The sequence below is a fragment of the Giraffa tippelskirchi genome, chromosome 12 (assembly GCF_054371585.1).
Source record: "Giraffa tippelskirchi isolate mGirTip1 chromosome 12, T2T-mGirTip1v1.2.pri, whole genome shotgun sequence".
Classification (NCBI taxonomy): domain Eukaryota; kingdom Metazoa; phylum Chordata; class Mammalia; order Artiodactyla; family Giraffidae; genus Giraffa; species Giraffa tippelskirchi.
In genome coordinates, this window is record NC_137286.1 from 100,780,591 (window position 1) to 100,801,437 (window position 20,847).

Sequence of the window (20,847 nt, forward strand, 5' to 3'; positions counted from 1 at the left end):
TCCCCAGAGATGGAGCGGGGACCGGCAGACAGTATCTGGTATTCAAGTGTTGGCGCTAGAGAAGAGGCTATTTTTGCCGTGAGGTGGAATTTCAGACACTTTGCTCCAAAAAAATCAACCCAGCAGGCTGTTTGTTCTACACAGTGATACCATGTAGAACAAACAGCAGTTTGACTGAGAGATGCTCCCGTTTTTCAGCTGGTTGTTTTGGCCTCTTGAGTGAAGAGCCTGCCTTCCAGGCCTGGCTGGAGTGATGACCTGGCAGCGCCCTCTGTGTCCTCAAGTGGCTGCCCTGCTTGAGGGATGGGGGTTTCAGGTATGGGCACTGCTGGACCATGGGACTGCAAGTAGGCTGATGCCTTAGGACTGAGTAAGCATCCCGGGGGCTTCTAGGGGCTTTCCTAAGGGGGTGGGCTGGTGGGTGGGATAGGCTCAAGGGGTGGATTTCAGTCTTCAGGATGATATAGGGAGGTGGTGTCAGAGTTACCAGTGGGCATTTTAGGGAGAGCTCACCAGATATACACTGTGCTCTAGGGTGTGGGGCGTGCAGCCAGGGGCTCACACAGAGTCCTTAGCTCTGGATTGTTAGGTAGAAGGCCCTATGCAGCTGCACTGGGCTCTGCAGGACCTTCTGGAGAGCTGACTGCCAGGATCCAGAGGACACCCTCCTACCTCAGCCTCAGTTGCAGGAGTGCTAGGATATCAGCGGCCACACACAGGGCTCTGCGACCAGGGAGGTAGAGGCAGGCCCCAGGCTCACCCCGAATGCCGCTGGCTTTGGAGGAGGCAGTGAACAAGCAGCTGTTGGTCTCCAGATCCCAGATCTGAGGAGGAAGTGAGAAAAAAGTGATCAGAGCTCTTTACTATCCTGTTCTACTGGGTTTCCAAAGCTGTCACCTATTGGGGTTTCTCTTAGGCTTGTGCAAAGTTCACACCTTGCCCCTCCTCCCACCTCCCCCAAAGGAAAAGTAGTTGTCTCTAAAGGAAGCAGGAAGTGGAGACTGAGTTCCTGAACCCTCCTGCCAGGATGAAGCTGCCCAGCAACTGCGGCTAAGCTCCCTAGAGCTGTGTTCTACTTTCCCACCAGGAGATGCTTCTCTTCCATAGACACAGCTTCCTCAGTGGGGGCTCACAGTATGGGTCTGATCTGTGGCTCAGAGCTACTGCTGCTCCCAAGATATGTCCCCATTTCTTCCTATAGGTCCTTAAAACCCATCCCTGGAGGACACAGGCAAGAAACCTCAGGGTGACTATTGGTTAAGAGCATAACCCCCCGTCCCTGGGTTGGAATCCCAGCTGTACTGCCTAATCACTGCGTCGTGTTGGACAAATAACTACATTTGCTTTCCCTCAGTTTCTTCATCTGTAAAATGGGGAGAATAATAGTAGCATTTATCGTATAGAATTGTTTTAAGGAATCTAAACATTTAATAAATGATGGAGTGCTAGAAAATGGTATAATATGGCTAGAATAATACTATTATTGTTCATCACTAATATTTTTCTTTTTTTGCCTGTACTGTGTGGCACACAGGATCTTGGTTCCCTGACTAGGGATTGAACTATCATCTCCTGCAATGGAAACAGGGAATCTTAATGGCTAGACTGCCAGGAAAGTCCTTACAGCCCTGTTCTTGAAAGGAGAAAAAGTGCCCCTTACCAGAAGCACTGGTGCTGGATTGTTACAATAGACAGAAATAAACTTACATTGTTTTAACCTATGGAAAATAAGGGTTTATCTGTTACAGTGGCATGTCTTACCTTAACTAACATGCCATGCTATCTTCCTTCCAAGAAATAGCTTTCTTTCCACCCTAATTCTTGTTGACATAAAACAGCTCTCTTTGTGGTGTGCAATACTAAATGCACAAAAAATAACAAGTGAAAATGGAAATCTGAATCTGTCACTTTGGTCTTCTTTAGAGAATGCCAGAAACTAGCAGACCCCTGAAACATTTTGTGGGTCCCCATGATTTACAGACATGAAATATTTGGGCTTAAAAAAAAAATCAACCAAAGAACGAAGACTATTTGATCAGGCATGCTAGAAATTTAGCTGTTTGCTTCCTAGTTGATTAGTTTTTATTTGATAGGGATAATATATTCTGAAATAAATTACACACCCTATTTCCAAGATAGGATTTCAATATATTTTAAACACACTTTGGGAAGTGATTCAATATGCCTGAATCATCACAGGCAAGATGCTAATCTTGTCATCATGAGTTTAGATTGGAAGAAAATGGAGAGGCACTAGGAAAAGAAATAGGATAGAAGACGTGTCCTCACATACAGAATTATGATTATCTGATGGTAGCAAGTTTTGGAAAAAAAAAGTGAATTAAAAATATGAAATCTCCAACTTTGTGGCCTTGGAGAATGCCTTTGGATGAATTTGATTTTCAAAATAAATAAAAAACTTAAGTCCATAAATCTTACCATTTTAATCAGTTTTTCTTGGAGGACTGAATTGAGTTTGAGTCCTGGTTGCATCCCTGGTTGTATCTCAACACCTAATTCTGTATAAATATGCTCCTCATTGCCATGAGATGGACTCTAAGCTCACTACACAGGAGCCATGCTGGACCGCACAAACAGGAAAATCCCAGAGTGTCACAGGGACCCTGTACTCAGTCTTTAGGGCTTTTCTCTCTTTTGCCCACTTTAGCTCCCTTTATGAGACTTCCCTGATGGTTCAGCAGGTAAAGAATTTGTCTGTAGTGTAGGAGACACAGGAGATGCGGGTTTGATCCCCAGGCCAGAAGATCCCCTGGAGAAGGAAATGACAACCCATTCCAATACTCTTGCCTGAAAAATCCCATGGACAGAGGAGTCTGGCAGGCTGTAGTCCAAAGGGTCGCAAAGAGTTGGATGCAACTAAGCACGCAAGCATGTTCCCTTTATGATCTCACCGACTCCATGGCTTAAAATTCCATCTAAATGCTGATTCCCAAATTTGTATCTCCAGCCCTGACATCTCCCCTCTCTCAGGACGACTCTCTCTAGCACATCCACAACTGGGCTCCTGACATTATGCTCCTCTCACCCACCACCTTCCTCATCACAGACCTAAAATCTTGGTGTCATCCTTGACTCTTCACTCCCTCTCTTCTTTAAAAAAAAAATCACAGCCTTATTGACATTTAATTCACATACTACAAAATTTGCATTTTAAAGCTTACTATTCAGTGGTTTTTAACATATTCACAGAGTTGCACAACCATCACCACTAATTTCCAAAAATTTTCATTCCTCCAAAAGGAAACCCCATAGCCATTAACTGCTACCCCCTATTCCCACCTCACCCCACCCCCTGACAAGTACTAAGCTCATTTCTGTCTCTGAATTTGCCTACTCTGGACATTTCATATAAATGGAATTACACCGTACATAGCCCTTTGTGGGCTTTCACTTAACACTTAGAGCTTCTCATGTTTTCTGTGTTGTACCATATGATAGTGCTTCATTTCTATTTTTTGTTGCTAAATAATATTCCATTATATGGATGATCGGATTTTGTTTATCCATTCCTCAGTTCATGGACATTTGGTTTATTTCTACTTTTTGGCTGTCATGAATGCTGCTATGAATATCCATATGTAAGTATTTTTGTGAAGAGATGTTTTCAATTCTCTTGGGTATAAACCCAGGAGTGGAAATGCTAGGTCATACGTTAACTTTCTGGTTAACATTTAAAGAACTACCAAAATGTTTTCCAAAGTGGCTTTACCATTTAAATTCCTGCCAGCAATCCACGAGCGTTCCAATTTCTCCATTTCCTTGCCAACATTTGTTATCATCTATCTTTTAATATTAGCCATCCTAATGGGCGTGGTTTGAATTTTCATAGTGACTAATGATGTGGAGCATCTTGTCCTGTGTTTATTGGCTGTTTGAATATTTTCTTTGAAGGACTTTCTGTCCAAGTCCTTTTCCCATTTAAAAATAAGCTCTTTGTGCTTTTATTGCTGAGCATTGAGTTCTTTGTATTCTAGGTGCAAGTCCCTCATCAGATATATGGTTTTCAGGTATTTTATCTCATCCTATAGGTTGTCTAATCACTTTCTTAATATTGTCCTGTAAAGCACACATCTTTATTTTTGAGGAAATCAACTCATTTTTTCCCTCTTTAGTCTCTTATGCTTTTGATGCCATATCTAAGAAATTATTGCCTAGACCAAGGTCATGAAGATTTACTCCCATGTTTTCTTCTAAGAGTTTTGTAGATGTAGCTCTTTTTACATTTAGGTCTATGATCCATTTTGAGTTAACCTTTTTGTACAGTGTGAAGTAAGAGATTTAAGTCCAAAATCAAGGTGTCAAAAGATTTGGATTCTTCAGTGACCTTTCTCCTTGGCTTGCAGAAGACCATCTTCCTGCTGTGTCCTTGCAAGGTTGCCTCTCACTCTAAGTGTCCTGATTTCCTCTTCTTATAAGGACATCAGTCATACTAGATTAGGGCCCACCAATATGATCTCAGTATTTATGTATAGGGGCTTCCCTGGTAGCTCAGTGGTCAGGAATCCACCTGCCAATGCAGGGGAAGCAAGAGACTTGGGTTCAGTCCCTGAGTTGGGAAGATCCCCTGGAGAAGGAAATGGTGACCCACTCCAGTATTCTTGCCTGAGAAATCCCACAGACAGAGGAGCCTGGCGGGCTACAGTCCATGGGATTTCAAAAGAGTTGGACATGACTTAGCAAAAGAGCTGGAATGATTTAGTAACTAAGCAAAATCTCAGCAATTCCTTCACAGGCCCTGTCTGTAAATACAACCATATTCTAAAGTACTGGGGGTTAATACTTCGACTTATGAATTTTGAAGAGACACAATTCAGCTCAGCATCTATCAATCATTTATTATGTGAGGGGTCAGTGAGCTGGTTTATGCATCTGCAGTGAATCTGATCTCTGTACTGAGGTTCCAGCAACTCACATTGCTCTAAACGCCCATCCTCTGGCACTGTGACAGTCCAGAAAAGAAGGTGGATGAGCCATGGAAACTTGTCATATTCACTGGAAAAGCATGTGAGGTGATGGATGAAACAAGTCAGTGAGGTTTTTCTTCCTTTTTAATTAAAAAAATAGTGTATTCCAGAGATAACAGAGTGACTGGGCTTTAGAGGCAGACAGGACCCTGGGTATAAAAAGAGGTATGAAGGCAAACAAAATGAAGGTAGGGATGTTGCTACCTCTGCCAGAGCCAGAAAGGTTTAAATTCTAAGCCTTAGAGAGAGCATTTCAGAAAAGGCCCCCTTGCTCTATATGTACTGCAAGATAAGATGATCACCTCTAGTGGCAAAGGACTGCTGACTCCTTCTGTCCCCATTCTGTCCCCAGCTTCCCCTCTCCATCCCCAGCCTGCATTCTCACAAGGACTCTCTGGATGGAATGTAAACAGAGGGCTCAGTGCTATAATGTTTATTCATCCCAAAAAAACTGCAGGTATAGAAAGTTCTCGGAGAGGCTGCCCTTCCCCTGCTTGCCTATTCTCCCTTTCAAAAGCAGATCCATGGAAGCAAATGCCATCTGAGTATCTGCTAATCAGAGGGCCCAAAGGCTTCAGAGAGAGGAATAAAAACATGAAAGGAACACCTTCTCTGTCTGAAACCGCACTGTATGACACATCGAAACATAACAGGGCAAAGACCTTAATAGTGTTGTCGGTGGACATGGAAAATATCTTGTTATCCTCTGCAGACACATGGATGTAAATCACTGGAGCTGTGTGGCTTCTCAGCATACCTGTTGGTTTTCTAGAATGGAAAAAGAACAGATGAACACCAGGCAGTTCTAGCTGAGGCTTCTAAATAAAAATGCAAGACTAAACTTGGCCCGGATCTGGCAGCTCTATTCAGCCCGAGGAGGGTTATGTCTCCCTCTGAAACGACATGCGTATATATCTTGTGTGATAAAAGGAGTGAAGCAGATAATATGCAGTTACAGCAACACAACTCGGTGTGAGATGAAGCCCTGGGCTTTGTCTCTCCCAGGGCTGACAATATCGCTATAAAAGGAATAAGCTCGGAAGAGTGCAGGGTGGGGTTGGAAGAGACTCCACGCAGGTTGTTGCTTTATGCAGTATTCAGATCTGGCGTGAATGTCTTTCTAATAAGAGTTTATTTTAAGGAGTTCTGAGGGATCGCAGGGCCCTGAAGGGCGCAGGGCTGCGTGCGCTGTGGGAGGGTGAGGGGTAAAGAGAAGGGGACACAGGGCTGAGGTTGACGGGGAGAGAACAGTGTCTTTTTATAACCATGTCACTGGGAAGTAAGCAAATTTTTCTCAGTCTTCTGACAAACAGGAGGCTAAGGTAATAGCATTGGGTAGAAAAATCATGTTTCTTTCTTTCTTCCTTCCTTCCTCCTTCCTTCCTCCTTCCTTCCTTCCTTCCATTTCTTTCCTTCTTATTAGGCATCAGACATTGCACTGAGTGCTCTTCATGGATGATCTCACTTGAGATCTGTACTGCTAATCTACAGAAGACTCCCAAGAGTCCCGTGGGCAGCAAGGAGATCAAACCAGTCAATCCTAAAGGAAATCAACCCTGAATACTCATTGGAAGGACTGATGCTAAAGCTCCAATACTTTGACCACTTGATGCGAAGAGCCGACTCATTGGAAAAGACCTTGATGCTGGGAAAGATGGAGGGAAGGAGCAGAAGGGGACGACAGAAGATGAGATGGTTGGATGGCATCACCAACTCAGTGGACATGAGTTTGAGCAAATTATGGAAGACAGTGTAGGGCAGGGAAGCCTAGTGGGCAACAATCCATGGGATTGCAGTCCATATGACTTAGTTGACTGAACAACAACAACTACTACTACTACTAATCCAGGAGTGGATATTCTTGTTATTGCCGAAGAGGGACGGGAGGCTACAGCTCTTGCTCAGGATCATTCAGCTAGAAAGGGACAGAGGCGGGACAGAGGCTGGATCTGTGAGCTCACTGCCTTGGAGCACTGCCCAGCAGCTGAGGGGGCAGGGGTCACCTGGCAGGGCCTCACTGATGTCTGTGCAGAGGCTCAGCAGTAACCTAGGCTTTCTGTAGGTGACTGGTTCTTACTCCAAAACCCATATCAACTCCCCATTTTCCTCCTCTCCTTCCTTCTTCAACACTTGTCAACAGAAATGACACAGCTTTTAGCAACCAAGTTACATTTGAATCCTGATTCTGCCATTAGTACCCCAAATTTACTTAGCTCCTCTGAGCTTCAGTTTCTTCCTTGGTAAATAGAGTTGATGTGAGGATTAGAGAGAATGAATAGGGGGCACAGTGCCCGGTACCAAGTAGGTGCTCAGTAAAGTGAGTTTTTGTTATTTCCAAGAAAGCATTATTGAGACTTGTTCTGCAGGGACCCACATGAAGGTGGGGGGCACTCTCAGGAGTAAGATAACTACACACTGAAGGGGTGATGGCCACAGGCTGCTCTTCTGATTAAACAGTTTGCTACCCTGGCTACCCCAGTTCCAGGCTTTCCAGAAGAATCCCTGTTTTCTTAGGTCAATTCTGCTATATTTCAGGAGTGGTGGAGTCCTTAAATTAGATGGGGCTACACAACTTCAGCAGAGAAGTGAGGGTAAGCTTAGGGCCACCTGAGGGAGGTGCACAGAAGGGACACTGATTGCACATCAAAATCCCTAATCGCTCTCTGCAACTGATCATCATTCATTGTAGGGAAGACAGCAATCTGATCAAAGAAAATCCTTCCAGTTGTGAGTGAATGATTGTTCTACATGATCTCTGTGTCTTTGCAAGCTATTTGCATTTTAAATGAGCTGTTTATTAACCCCCCAAAATGACTTTGTAATAGCCACAAGCAGAAATTTCCTGGGTTGTATGTCTGGGAGATCAGTTTGGGACAGGGGCTCTTAAATTAAAGGGGAATTTTAGTGATCTTCAGTCCTGCTCTCCTGTACTTATGAGGTCAAGGGCACCCTTGGCTGGAGAGAGAAAGAAAACTTACCCAGGCAGATAAGGATTCCAGACTCTAATTATCCGATCCATTCCACCTGTCAACAGCAAGAAAAGACCAAGGGTCTTTCCCTTGCAGAACGTAAATGCCTTGACTCCTTTGTGGATGCAGAAAACCATTTGATCACATTCTGCTCGCCTTTGGGGCAAACCAAGGAATGCTTGGTCTTTTCTTGCTTTGACATTTTCCCCAACATCCTTTATCTCTTTCATCTTTTGCTTGACATTTGTTGTTCCCGTAGTGCACCCTAAAAATATTCACAGAAAAGCAAAACAGTTTCTCAACATGATAAGTCAATTTTTGGACAAGTTACTAATTTTTAAAGATCTCAGGCTCATTTTCAGTGATGACAGTGTTTTCTTCTTTTTTATCCCAGGTGTTAAACCATAGACAGTCTGAAGAATGAAAATGATATTGTAAGAAAAGAAAGGTTTCCCCAAATCTCTACTGAGTGCCAGGCATTGGGCCAGAGCCTCCCCATACATGATCTTGTTTGAGCCTCAAAGAAACTCAGTGGGGTAAGCACCTTATGGGTGAGAAAACTTACACAGAGAGAGGTTAAACACTTGTCATCAAGAAAACACTGGAGCCAAGGAAGCACCATCTGATTCCTGGATTAGGGCCTCCAGTTTTCAACAACTAACTAGCCAATTTCATTTACAACTATTTTGCCAGATATTTGAGTCAAATGACTCAAATGACTTTTGGGCTTATGAATCCACAGAACAATAGGATAAAATAGTAGCATCACACAGAAGCATCACACAGAAATGATCAAGGGCCTTCCTGTAGGCTTTAGACACTGGTTTTGAGACAGGCTGGGACCTAGGACCCTTGACTAGAGTTCTTGCATCTAAAGTCTCCTCGAGCAACAAAAATACAAGAAACTATAAGAGACTAAAAATAACTTACATGCATGTGTGCTAAGTCGGTGCATGTGTGCTAAGTCACTTCAGTTGTGTCTGACTCTTTGTGATCCCATGGACTGTAGCCCACCAGGCGACACTGTCCATGGGATTCTCCAGGCAAGAATACTGGAGTGGGTTGCCATGCCCTCCTCCAAGGGATCTTCCCAACCCAGGGATTGAATCCACATCTCCTGCAGCTTCTGCATTGCAGGCAGATTTTTTACCACTGAGCCACCAGGAAAGCCCAAAATAACTACATGAAAGCCCAATCGGAGCAATTATGAACTATAAGATACAAAAAGGCTGCAAACCAACCGCCGTTTCTGAGGTGGGGAGAGCAAAAGCAGGGTACTGTGCATGATCCTTGCACACAGCACTACCAAGGGGGTGGGCAGGCCACCTAAGGCACCCTTCCTGCCCAACCTGCCCTTCTGCCCCCACCCTCGCCATGTTTAAGGAACCAGCTTGCCCCCTCTTGGGGAGCTAGCAAGGCACCTGTGACTTGTTTTGCTTCTTCCTGCTGTAGCACAAACCCCAATAAAGCCTTGCTTGTATTCCTCATCGGCTTCTTATCAATTCCTATTGATTAAAGAGTCTTAGGACCCGAGAGGGTAAATAGTCTCACCAGAAGATGATCATGAAGGAAATCCAAAATACTCTCACCAGTGCCTCTCCCATCCACCTGTCTGACGTCCCCCTTGACCTCCACCTCTTCCAAGGAGCCTGAAGGACCTTGGAGGAGGAAGGTGGGAGAACAACTGTCTTCACTCCCCTCCCAACCCCCTCCCAATCCCTCTACCCCCAAGTAAGGATCCTCTTTGATCATCTGTGACTTCAGCAACTGGCTGAAGGATCATCGGTTTGGTCTCGGTCTTGTGCCTGCTATCACGAATTACAACTCAGCTTTCTTCCAGGATTCAAGGAGAAGAACACGCTACTCAGGGAAGTTCCCTCAAGGTGACTGGAGGCTTCCACCTGCTGGGCATGGTGCTGCTGCAACTCAGAAGACCCTTGTGAGGCAGCCCTGCCCATTTTCCCATAGAAGTGGGAAATCTCCATATTTCACTGGATGTTGCCAGAATTTTACATGTTGGTGTCAGTTTTAAAATATGCTTTAAATCTGTCTGTGGCTGTTTCTCAGGGCCTCTGGGTTAGGGTATATTGTGCAAGGGAGGATGGGCAGGTGTCACAGTTGGGGGAAGGGAGCCCTCCTCTTTCCACTTCAGAGTTTCTCTTCTTCAGAGTCCAGTGGCTGTTCTCCATTCCCTAAATTCCAATAGGGAAGCAGAGTCATTTCTAAACTGGGGTCTCTGACATCCACATTGTTTGAGGCTATATAACCCGAGTCCAGTGTCATCCCTGGCTGGTTTACGGACAGTGAGTTGAGGTGAAGACCCTGCCCTCCATGGCTCCTCCCCACAGTGGCCAAGGGCTGGGTCGGGTGGTACCTCTGACCCCATCCTTCCTTTCTCCTGTAGCATGCAGCAGGGAAGGTAAACAGCCTTGAACTTGGAGCTCTTTCATCTGCCAGGCAGAGGGGAGGGGAGGACAAGCGCTGAGTGTAGATAATTACTTCAGACGACAGCATGAGCCTGCATTATCTGAGCACTTGAAATGTCAAAGCAATGCAGCAAACCCTCCACAAACACTAGTTCAACACTTTCACCCCTCTTGTTGTGAGCAGAGATCTGAAACATCTAAGCAGGTGTGTCACTTTATTTTTAATTTTTTTAAGCGAAGGGAGAGCAGCCAATTCATTTGCATGATCTCTAGCGGTTCTTTTCCAACCAAGCCAGAAAGAGATACATGTTTAAGTGGTTGTCATAGAAACCAGAGAGCATTGCTCTCCCCCAAGCTCTGAAAGAAGGATGATGAAAAGTTTAAGCAGTCACCATGGAAACTGATAGCAGATTCAAGGAGGGCTCAGATCTCAGCACACTAAGTAGCAGCTAAATCTTCGGGTGCTGGGGTCCTGGTGAATTCTGGCTGTCACTGCAGCTGCTAGTATCAGGGCTGACCCATAGGCAACTTTCATGGTCATGGGCTTAGAGCATCCCAGGGGGTCAACACTGAGGTGAGTGTGTCCTCCGCAAAGCTCAGATCCTTATTCTTCCTGTTCTGAGGTGGCCTCTCCTGCTTATCCCTCCCTGTACTTCCATTTCCTTCATTCCATCTGTTTCTTCAGTGTGGCAGGAGCCCACAGATCGGCCGTTACTAGGTGGAACCTAACGCTGCTCAGGTTTGCATTCGAGGCCCAGCCTGGTCTGTCTATGGCTTTGACCAAGACATGTCCCCTTTCATGTTCATGAATAATGAAAACAAGCAAGCAATTCCTGCCTTCCTTCACTGCAAGGGAGCAAACACACTTGAAAACACTTCCTGTGCCTCACGCAGAGCCTCTGTGATGTGTTGGTCTCTTCTGTTAAGGTTTTTCCCTCTTGCTGGAGGTGATCCTGTCTGGGGACAGCTGGCTGACCTGAAGCTGAGTTTTGAAGTTCAGGAGTATGTAAAGGGCGGTCCCTTAGGGGCTGCAGAAGAGGACAGACTAGAAATAGAAACTAGAATTGATTTGAAGGGGACTGTGGGATGGTGTGAACCGTCCACTTTCTTCCTGATGGGGTTACTGTCTCTAGGGACCATTTAGGGGTGGGGTGGGACGAGTCCTATAGCACAGTGGAAGAGTGTGTGAGTGTGTGTGAGTGTGTGGGACACATACATGTCCGACTGAGCAGTGACACAGGTGTAGGACACTGTGGGGATGTGTTGGGGGGGGAGTGGGGAGATGGGAGGAGAGGGCACAGGAGGAAACACTTAACAAGCTCGTCACTATAGAATCTTAGCTTTCCTGGTGTGTATGGCGGTGAGCACTGCTTTGGGAGAGAGATGGATTGGTTATGTATTCTGACTTCATAAAGAAATCCATTCAATAAATATTTATTGAGCACCTACTTATGTGTCATGTGCTATTCTAAGTGTTTTGGACAAAACAGTGAATAACACAGACAAAACTCCTTCCTTCAAGGCTCTTGTTTTCTGATGAAGACAGACCACAAGCAACAAACATAATAGATAAATCATATAGTATATTAGGAGGTGATTAAATGCATGGATTTAAACAAGGGCAGAACAAGGTAAGAAAATTAGGGAATGCTGAGGGCAGCGACTGGGCTGTTCCATTATAAAATAATGTGGACAAGATGGCCTCACTGAGAAGTTTGAGCAAAGACTTCGAAGAGCTGAGGGAGTGAGCAGTGCAGACATTTGAGGGGGAATTTTCTAGGCACAGAGAAGAAGCAGTGAAAAGATCCTAAATAAATTCAAGGAGATTGTATGACTAGCACAGAGAGACTGAGGGAAGGAAGTAGGAGACCAGCCAGAGATGTAAGGGTTGGGCTGACACACAGGGCTCTGGAGGACCCGGCTTTTACTGAGTGAGACGGGCGCCCACTGCAGGATTTGCACAGATCAGACTTCTCATTTTACGGGATATCTTTGGCTGATGCGTGGAGAATAGACTACAGGGGCAGGATGGAAACAGTGGCCCAGGGAAGAGAAGTCAGTGACTTTCACGAGATGGGAGTAGCTGGGCTGGCGACAAGCGGCCAAATTCCGGGTGTGTAATAAAGGTGGGGTCTACAGGTCAGAATGGGTTGTGTGTGTGTGTGTGAGAGAGAGAGAGAGAGAGGAGTCAAGGGAGACTGCTAGATTCCGGCCAGAGCAACTGGAAGGATGAACTTAGAGCCAACTAAAATGATCTAGACAGCCTGAGGGAGATGATCTAGATTCAGGTTTGGGCTTAACTTTGATGTCTGTGAGATACCCAAGTTGGAGAGATCCTTTAGACATAGGTCCAAGGCAGCGGGAAATACCAGACTGAAATTCAGGGGGATGTGCATTTGGGATTTGATAACATCATCAAGGGAGTGATGCAAATGTGAAAGAGAAGAGAACTGAGGATCGAATTCTGGGGCCTCCAACATTAGGTCCTGGACATTACATCATGGAGGGAGCAAGTAAGGGAGTCAGCAAAGAGCTGGATGGAAAGGAAACCAAGAGAGGCTGGATAACTCAAGCCAAAACACCAGGGGATTTCCCTGGTGGTACAGTGGCTAAGACTCCACACTCCCAATGCAGAGGGCCTGGGTTCAATCCCGGGTCAGGGAACTAATCTCACATGCTTGCAACTAGGAGCTGGTGCATCCAAATAAATAAATAAATATTTTTTAAAAAGGCATACAATAAGGAAGCTGAGTGACCTGCAGCTTCAAGTGTTAAGAGAACAAGTGGAATGAGGACGGGTCACTGACTCAGCAACAAGAGGGGCATTGGTGGCCCTTACAAAGGTGCTTTTGGTGGCCTGGCAGGGACAAAGCCAGGCTGGAGTGGGTTTTAGAAATACTAGAAGGACAGGGAAAAGAGAGGGCAAGTAGAAACAACTCTTCCCAGGAGTTTTGTTGCAAAGGTTCGCCCACAGTCTCATCCTAGTCCCATCCCAGGCACATCATAAATTTTCAACACACACAGAAACTCGGACAATGTGGACAGGGGATCAAGGTGAAGTAATTCTTTCTGCACGAGCATTATCTAGGTCTCTAGAGACACTTCACACTGGTTTAGAGCTGTCAGCAACTGCAGTGGCCCCTGTTTTCCATGACGTGAGAAGGAGGGGGGGATGGACAGGGGTCTCACAGCAGAATGAGGATCTTCAGATCTGAGTTGGACAGACCCTCATGTCCAACTTCCTTATTGAACTGGAGAGGGAACCGAGGCCTGAGGTCACAGCTCTGTGAGTGGCAGAGCTGGGGCTGGAACACAGAGACTCTCCTTTCAATTCATTGAATTTTGTTCTGCTATAACAAACACTGAATTCTAAGCAGTTTCTGAAGGCTGACTTTCAGTTTTTCAAGATTCATATCCACTATTGTTCTAGAAAATCATAATTTCTAGTTCCCAGAAAGTCTAATGAAAATTCCCAAGAAACTTCTTATAGCACATCTCTTGCTAACACGTTGGTGATTTAAATGTCAGTGAATCAGAAATTGATAAAGGGAGCTTTCCTTGAAAGATAATATGAGTTACAAGGCTGTGAATCAGAGGTGGATGGAGTTCCTGTCAGATTCCTGTCAAGAAGAAGCAAGAAGGTGTTTCACAGGCGGTGGAGACCTTGGACATGACTCATTACTGACTCTCCAAGATGTTCAGTGGCCACTGGAACAAGATTCTACAGGAAAGGAGGGAAAAAAACCCCTAAGATCTCAGTTTTTGCAAAGCTCAGAAATGCTCAGGCACAGCTCAGCTGAAAGGCTTCACAAAAGAAAGACTCATCATGACGTGGGTGGCTGACTTCTAAGTCGCTGAAGATGGTGTTAAATATTTTATTCATTACAAATGCATTGCTTGGTGAAATCAGGCCCTTAAAATCCAGGAGTGGGGCCAGGGATGGATCTAGGAGGAAGAGGGAGAGGGTATTTAGGACGGTCAAGAGGAAAAGGTGAGGATCATTGCAGCAAATGAAAGACGATCTCATGTAGAAATGCTACTGCTGCTGCCCAGGTGTACAGCAACCCCACCCAGAGATCACAGAGATCAAAGGCAGCCTCTGCCAGCTAACACTTTCTCACCGCCCTAGGGTGAATGATGAGGATTCAGAGACTTATTTTGCTCCACAGTCACAATCTCCTTTGGAAATGTTATTGTTTTTGTTCAGTCACTAAGTCGTGTCCTACTCTTTGCGACCCCATGAACTGCAGCACGCCAGGCTTCCCTGTTCTTTTGAAATGAGGCTGTCCCAGAACAAGTCCCAGGACCTGAGGGACAGGGCCTTACCAGTCCAAGTCTAGGGAATGAAAGGTGGGAAACTGGCACTGGGGTCAGGAAAACTGAAGTCAAGGCACAATTCCACCTCTTCCAGCTAAGTGACCTGATAGGCAAACTTCTCTAAACTTATGTATCCTCATTTGTAAAATGGGAGTGCACACAGGTATACCTCACCTCCTACTGTGAAGATCAAATAATAAATAATAATAAATACATGTGAGTTCGACCTTGGCTGCAAATTAAAGTCACTGGGAAGTATCTAAAAAATACTGGTGCCTCAGCCACAGTCCTTGGACAGTTCATTTAATCTTGGCCACATATTAGAATCACTGGGAGAACTTTTAGGAGTCCCAATGCCCAGGAACTTCCTGATGGTCAGGTGGTTAAGAATCCACCTTCCAATGCTTCCCTGATAGCTCAGTTGGTAAAGAATCCACCTGCAATGCAGGGGACCCAGGTTCAAATCCTGGGTTGGGCAGATCCTCTGGAGAAGGGATAGGCTACCCACTCCAGTATTCTTGGGCTTCCCTTGTGGTTCAGCTGGTAAAGAATCCACCTGCAATGCAGGAGACCAGGGTTCGATCCCTGGGTTGGGAAGATCCCCTGGAGAAGGGAATGGCTATGCACTCCAGTATTCTGGCCTGGAGAATTCCACAGACTGTATAGTCCATGGGGTCACAAAGAGTAGGGCATGACTGAATGACTTTCACTTCACTTCCAACGCAGGGGATGTAGGTTTGATCCCTGGTTGTAAAACTAAGATCCCACATGCCTCGGGGCAACTAAAGCCTGCATATTGCAACCGGAGAAGGCTGCGTGTTGCAACTGAGACCAGCATAGCACTCCCTCACCCCACAAAAGCCCCAGTGCCCAGGCTTCACCCCAGGCCAGTTAAGTCAGAATCTCTGAAGGCAAGACCCAGGTAGTAATCAGATTTGATAAAGCACCCCAGAAGATCCCTAAGGGCAGCCAAGACCGAGAACCACTGATAAACGTGAAAATTCTTTATAAGTTAGTAAGTGCCAAACACATGTAAGGAATCATCACCAGCGTCACCTTTGACAAATTAAATATGATGACAGTGACACTGAACTAGTGGACAAGGCTTTTCAACACGCTCTCAAGAGCTTCACAAAATAAGAATGAAGTTTAACAAAGTAAGTGTGAAGAATTAAGATTTTCAAGTGCCAAGTTATTAGGAAAAATTATTTTAAATAGAATAAAATAGAAAAAACAAAAAATTAAGTAAAAATATACTGTTGTGATTAAAGGATACCTCTTGGACTTGACATGTACACAAGTGCCCAGCAGCTCTTTTCAAGGGCAGACAAAAAAAAGAAAAATCCCTGAACAATACCTGAGGACAAGTTACTTATTCTGTGTTTTAGTTTACTCACCTGTGAGATGAGGCTTGTAGTGGGATCTACTCACAAGGTTATGATAAAGAATCTGCCTGCCAATGCAGGAGATATAAGAAACTTGGGTTCGATCCCTGGTCGGGAAGATCCCCTGGAGGAGGAAATGGCACACCACTCCAGTATTCTTGCCAGGAGAATCCCTTGGACAGAGGAGCCTGGCAGTCTACAGCCCATGGAGTTGAAAAGAGTCAGACATGACTGAGCATCTGAGCAGTGAGCAGTGAGCACATGATGGAGATTAAATAAAAGAATGCATGGAAGGAGCTTAGTGCGGGGCCTGGCAGTAAGTGTTCTAGTTAGAATGCCCCAGGACAAGTCAGAGGCTGCATCTACTTTAGACCATGAGCTGGTCTCCGGAGAATGGTCAAGTGATGAGACTGGCTCCCAGGTCAAACCTAAATCAGCCAATCTCCTGGAGTTCATCCAGCACCAGGACATACATCCTCTGGTTGGCCCAGACAAAATGACTCCCTCGTGAAGAGCACAGGCTCATCAGATTCCTACTCCAAAGACCCTAGATCAGTCTGGTCAAGTCCACACCCAGACTGCTGTGCATCTGGGCCTGGAAGAGGGACAAGTGGATAAGGACTGTGGTTCTCCTTTCTCTGAATTCACTTGATCAAAGGCCAGCTTCCAGAAAAATCCAAAGGCCTTCAAGTTCTGGGTCTTCCTCTTGCCATTGCTGACAGTTGTTACATCAGGAGTGCCTTTTGAATTCTTAAAATATTCCAAATCCTACTTCATACAAATGCCCCCAAGACCACTGTTTTATGTCGATACCACGTATATTTAATATCATGTAGCACCTTAGGGCTGCTCAGATGGTATGGCCTGAGATTGCCTGAAGTAGATTTTGCTTTTATTTCAACCCAGCAATTACAAATACGGATCGAGCTCTGGGTGTGAGCGAAGGCTGGGATAGGCCTGCCCACCCTCCCTCTGCCTCTCCGGCAGCCGAGAGTGAGGCTTATAAAACTCAGCAGTGGGAGGGTGTCCCATTTTGAGCTGCACTGGGAGTTATTATCCAAGTGTGGGATGCCTGCTGCAATGTAGAAATTCTAAAGGTGGGAGACAGCCAAGGGTCTGACACACAAAAAGGGAACATGGCAAACTTAAGAGAAGTGCAAGCAGTACCTATGACTAGGGCAGTGGGCTCGTGGTTGGAGCTTGAAATGACGGCTTTGGTAGAATCGTAGTAGTTTAGCTAGAAATGAAAAAAAGAAAAGACATGTTAACTAGAAGATCACACACCAGGTCAAGTAAGAGTCTATAACAATATCTAAGGTGTTCTTCCAACACACATTTCAAGAGGGAGAAAGGAACCTCTTGTTCACAGGACAGGTGCGTCTTTACAAAACCACATTTGAGTGTGGGCAGCGTGGTAGGTGACAAGCTCGCAGGGGGCTCACTTGCTTTTATACTCGCTCAAGACTAGTACAGGAACAAGCAATTCCTGGGTGTCCTGTCTGATAGACTGTGCTCAAGTTTCTACTACTTCGTTTAGATATTTCCAAGAAAATCAGAATGCTCCCTGCATAGCTTCAGGGGTTTCATAGAGACAGCAGCGTATCCTTCCCTGTAAATCAGATTTGAGTTGGAAGCTATGCTGTGTTGTACTGGGAAGGGTAACGACCTCTTCTCCTCAGCCTTTGAAAATGAAGCGCTGGCTCAGTGGCAGGTGCTCTGGGGATGGGGAGGCAGAGCTTTCGGGCAGGACCCTGAATGGGGGTAGGGGTGGGTGGGGTTGGGGGTGGGGAGGGCAGGGCCACTCTTGGGGGGGCAAGGAAACAGGTTGGGAGGGATTTGAGGAGTTCCTCTCCTCTCAGGCCACCGTCTCCACCTGCAGAAGTCCTAGTAAGGACAAAGTATTAGTCACTCAATTGTGTCCGACTCTTTACCATCCCGTGGACTGTAGCCTTCCGGGCTCCTCTGTGCATGGAATTCTCCAGGCAGGAATACTGGAGTGGGTAGCCATTCCCTTCTTCAGGGGATCTTCCTGATCCAGGGATCGAACCCAGGCCCCCTGAATCATAGGCACATTCTGTACCACTGAGCCACCAGGGAAGCCCTCAGATAAACCGTACCTCAAACAAATTGAAGGGAAAAAGAACCTGGTTCCAACTGCTTTCGAGAAACACATTGAATTACACTACAACTTTATGTGTGCTTGTTCAGTCAGATTACTGTTTTCTTTTTTGTCCCTAGCTTTCTTAATTCACATTTCCTTTCTACTGTGGGATGGTATTCTAGTTTCTTCTCTTTGTGTTTGAAACTTTGTTGGTTTAATCTTTTAGACAAGATTTTCCAGGTCCAATTTTTCTTCCCCTGTAATTTTCCTTTTCACTTAGCACATGATTCTTTTCCATTCACCCAATAACATTCCCTACCTTTCTTTTCTGGCATTAGTCTTCTTTATTAAACATCTTCATTACCTAGTTTCAACCTGATGTGTTTATAAAGAGACGAGGGATCTTTATCCTCCCCCAGGGGAGGATCCCCAGCAATCCCAAAGGACCATTGCTCTCCTTTCTGCATGTCCACTCTGTGTTTGGCTTCTGGGATTTTTCTTTTTTTTCAATTTGAAGTGTATAATTTAATGTTTTGTTAGTATATTCAGGGTTGTGCACCATCACCATTTTCAATATTAAAACATTTTCATCACTTCAAAAAGAAATGCCAGGATTTCCCTGATGGTCCAGTGGCTAACAATCTGCCTGCCAATGCAGGGAACCTGGGTTTGACCCCTGCTGGGCAACCAAGCCTGTGTACCACAACTACTGAAGCCCACACCCTAGAGCCCGTGCTCTGCAACAAGAGAAGCCACCTCAATGAGAAGCCCACACACCGCAATGAAGAGTATCCCCGTCTGCAGCAACCAGAGGAAGCCTGTGTGCAGCAATGAAGACCCAGGCAAAAAAACTTGAAAAGAAAAAGAAACACCCTTAACATTAACAGTCACTCCCTATTTGCCCACTATTTCCTCATCCCTTTTCTCGTCTGGAGAATCCCATGGACAGAGGAGTCTAGTGGGTGACAGTCCATGGGGTCGCAAAGACTGAAGCGACTTAGCGGCAGCAGGCAAACACTAGTCTGCTTTTTCGTCCCCATGGACTTTCCTTTCCTGGACATTTCATATAAATGCAATCATATAATTTGGGATCTTTTGTGACTTGGCATAATGCTTTGAGTGTCATTCATGTTACAGCTTGTATCATGACTTCATTCCTCTTATTGTCAAATAATATTTCCTTGTACGGACATACCAGATTTTGTTTATCTGTTCACCAGTTGATGGACATTTGGATTGTTTCTACATTTTGACTACTGTGAATAATGCTGCCATGAACATTCAGGAACAAGTTTTTGTGTGGACACATTCTTCATTTTTCTTGGTTAGACTGGGCTGTCTTAACATAAAGGACAAAGTCTTGCTTTTTTTGCACACTTGGGAAACACTAACTTCGCTTCTCAGGGCCAGTAGAAATCTCAGGGAACAACTCTCAAGTCTATAGTCACATTGTGGGTCCTCAGACACTTGAGTCATTTGAGTGAGTCTCACTCCTACAAGATGAAGGAGAACAACCTACTGTCTTCAGACCCATAGGGTATCTTGGGTGGAAACTCCCAGAACAAACATGCAAGCAAGTTCAAATTCATGATTTTCACTCACTTCTAGAAACCATTCTTTGTGCCATTCTGGGTATATCATGTGACATTTATTTTTGTTTTTAGCTAAGTTAATCAAGTTACCTCAGGACCAGTGATGACTTATTAATGAATACATACACTGTTATTTGATTGCTTGTGTGACACCCCTGGAGAAAGACCTAGGGTGGTACATTACCAGTTAGTTTTGCTTCTTCTTTTTACCTGAGTAACCCAGTCCCCACGCACTTGCCAGCGGATATGGTTTACGTTTGGAGACTTCACAGCATTATTAAGGTTAATGTTTGGCATGTTCTCAACTTCAGGTAGCTTCTTCCAAGTTCTAAGGAGAAAACAAAAATCTCAAAAGAATAGGAATGAATGTTCCCCCTCATTCTGCTATTATGATTTCAAGCAAATGGACCCCCCTAGAACCTCAGCTTCTTCATATGCAGAATGGGAATCATGAGCATACACCACACGAAGTATACACTGTTGAACAAAGTGCGTATAAATAAATTTTAGATCCTTAAAAATATAAAAAGAATGAATATCCCCCCCCGCATGTCCTGCTGACTCCATCCAGGAGCTTTATCGTAGGCTGGCCTTCTGATCAGGAATGACCCTCCTCTCCTTGGCTCATAAATTGTTCTCATTCACTGCAACCTCAGTAACTCCTCCATGGGATCCTCTCTCTATGCCAGACCATCTGATTGCTCCATTTTCTGGACTCCAGGAGAGTTGAGCATGGAATTGATGCTTGATGTGTGCTGCTCTTATTTTCTCATCTGTGTATGTACAACCCAAAGGCCAGTATGCTTCCTCTGGAGCCCCACGAGGCTCAGTAGAGAGCAGGGACTCCATTGGGTACCTCTGTATGTTCTAGTCAGGATTTGAACAGCCTTTAAGAAGAAGATACTGAGGTCAAGGTCCATCTCAAAAAGAAGTAGGCCTTGCTCATCTTTCCATCATATATGAGAAGAACTTAACGGTGGCATCAGTGGTCTCATATGTTACAGGAGCTCTGTGATCATCAGTTAATTCACATGAATGCTCTGAGGGACACACCATCCTTCCCGCAGCCAAA

The 20,847-nt window shown here is 45.1% G+C and overlaps 1 protein-coding gene and 2 long non-coding RNA genes across 3 annotated transcripts in view; 1 reads left to right on the forward strand and 2 right to left on the reverse strand.

Annotated features, from left to right (window-relative positions):
* Window positions 1-9,656, reverse strand: part of LOC145529262 (cilia- and flagella-associated protein 337-like) — a 44,687-nt gene extending 35,031 nt beyond the window's left edge. The window contains 3 exon segments of the mRNA XM_081549266.1: window positions 673-824; window positions 5,648-5,753; window positions 7,964-9,656. Of these exon segments, the coding sequence (XP_081405392.1) occupies window positions 673-824; window positions 5,648-5,753; window positions 7,964-8,184 (479 nt within the window). The 5' untranslated portion in view covers window positions 8,185-9,656.
* Window positions 2,946-9,441, forward strand: LOC145529264 (uncharacterized). The gene is made up of 2 exons (XR_014071075.1): window positions 2,946-3,599; window positions 6,409-9,441. It is a non-coding gene; the product is annotated as an uncharacterized LOC145529264 (long non-coding RNA).
* A 7,301-nt stretch (window positions 9,657-16,957) lies between the features above and the next one.
* The window catches only part of LOC145529263 (uncharacterized), a 47,991-nt gene continuing 44,101 nt past the window's right edge, over window positions 16,958-20,847 (reverse strand). Inside the window, exons 8-9 of the long non-coding RNA XR_014071074.1 lie at window positions 19,986-20,103; window positions 16,958-17,319 (exon numbers count right to left, since the gene is read on the reverse strand). This is a non-coding gene — a long non-coding RNA (uncharacterized LOC145529263). The remainder of the gene's footprint in view (window positions 17,320-19,985; window positions 20,104-20,847) is intronic.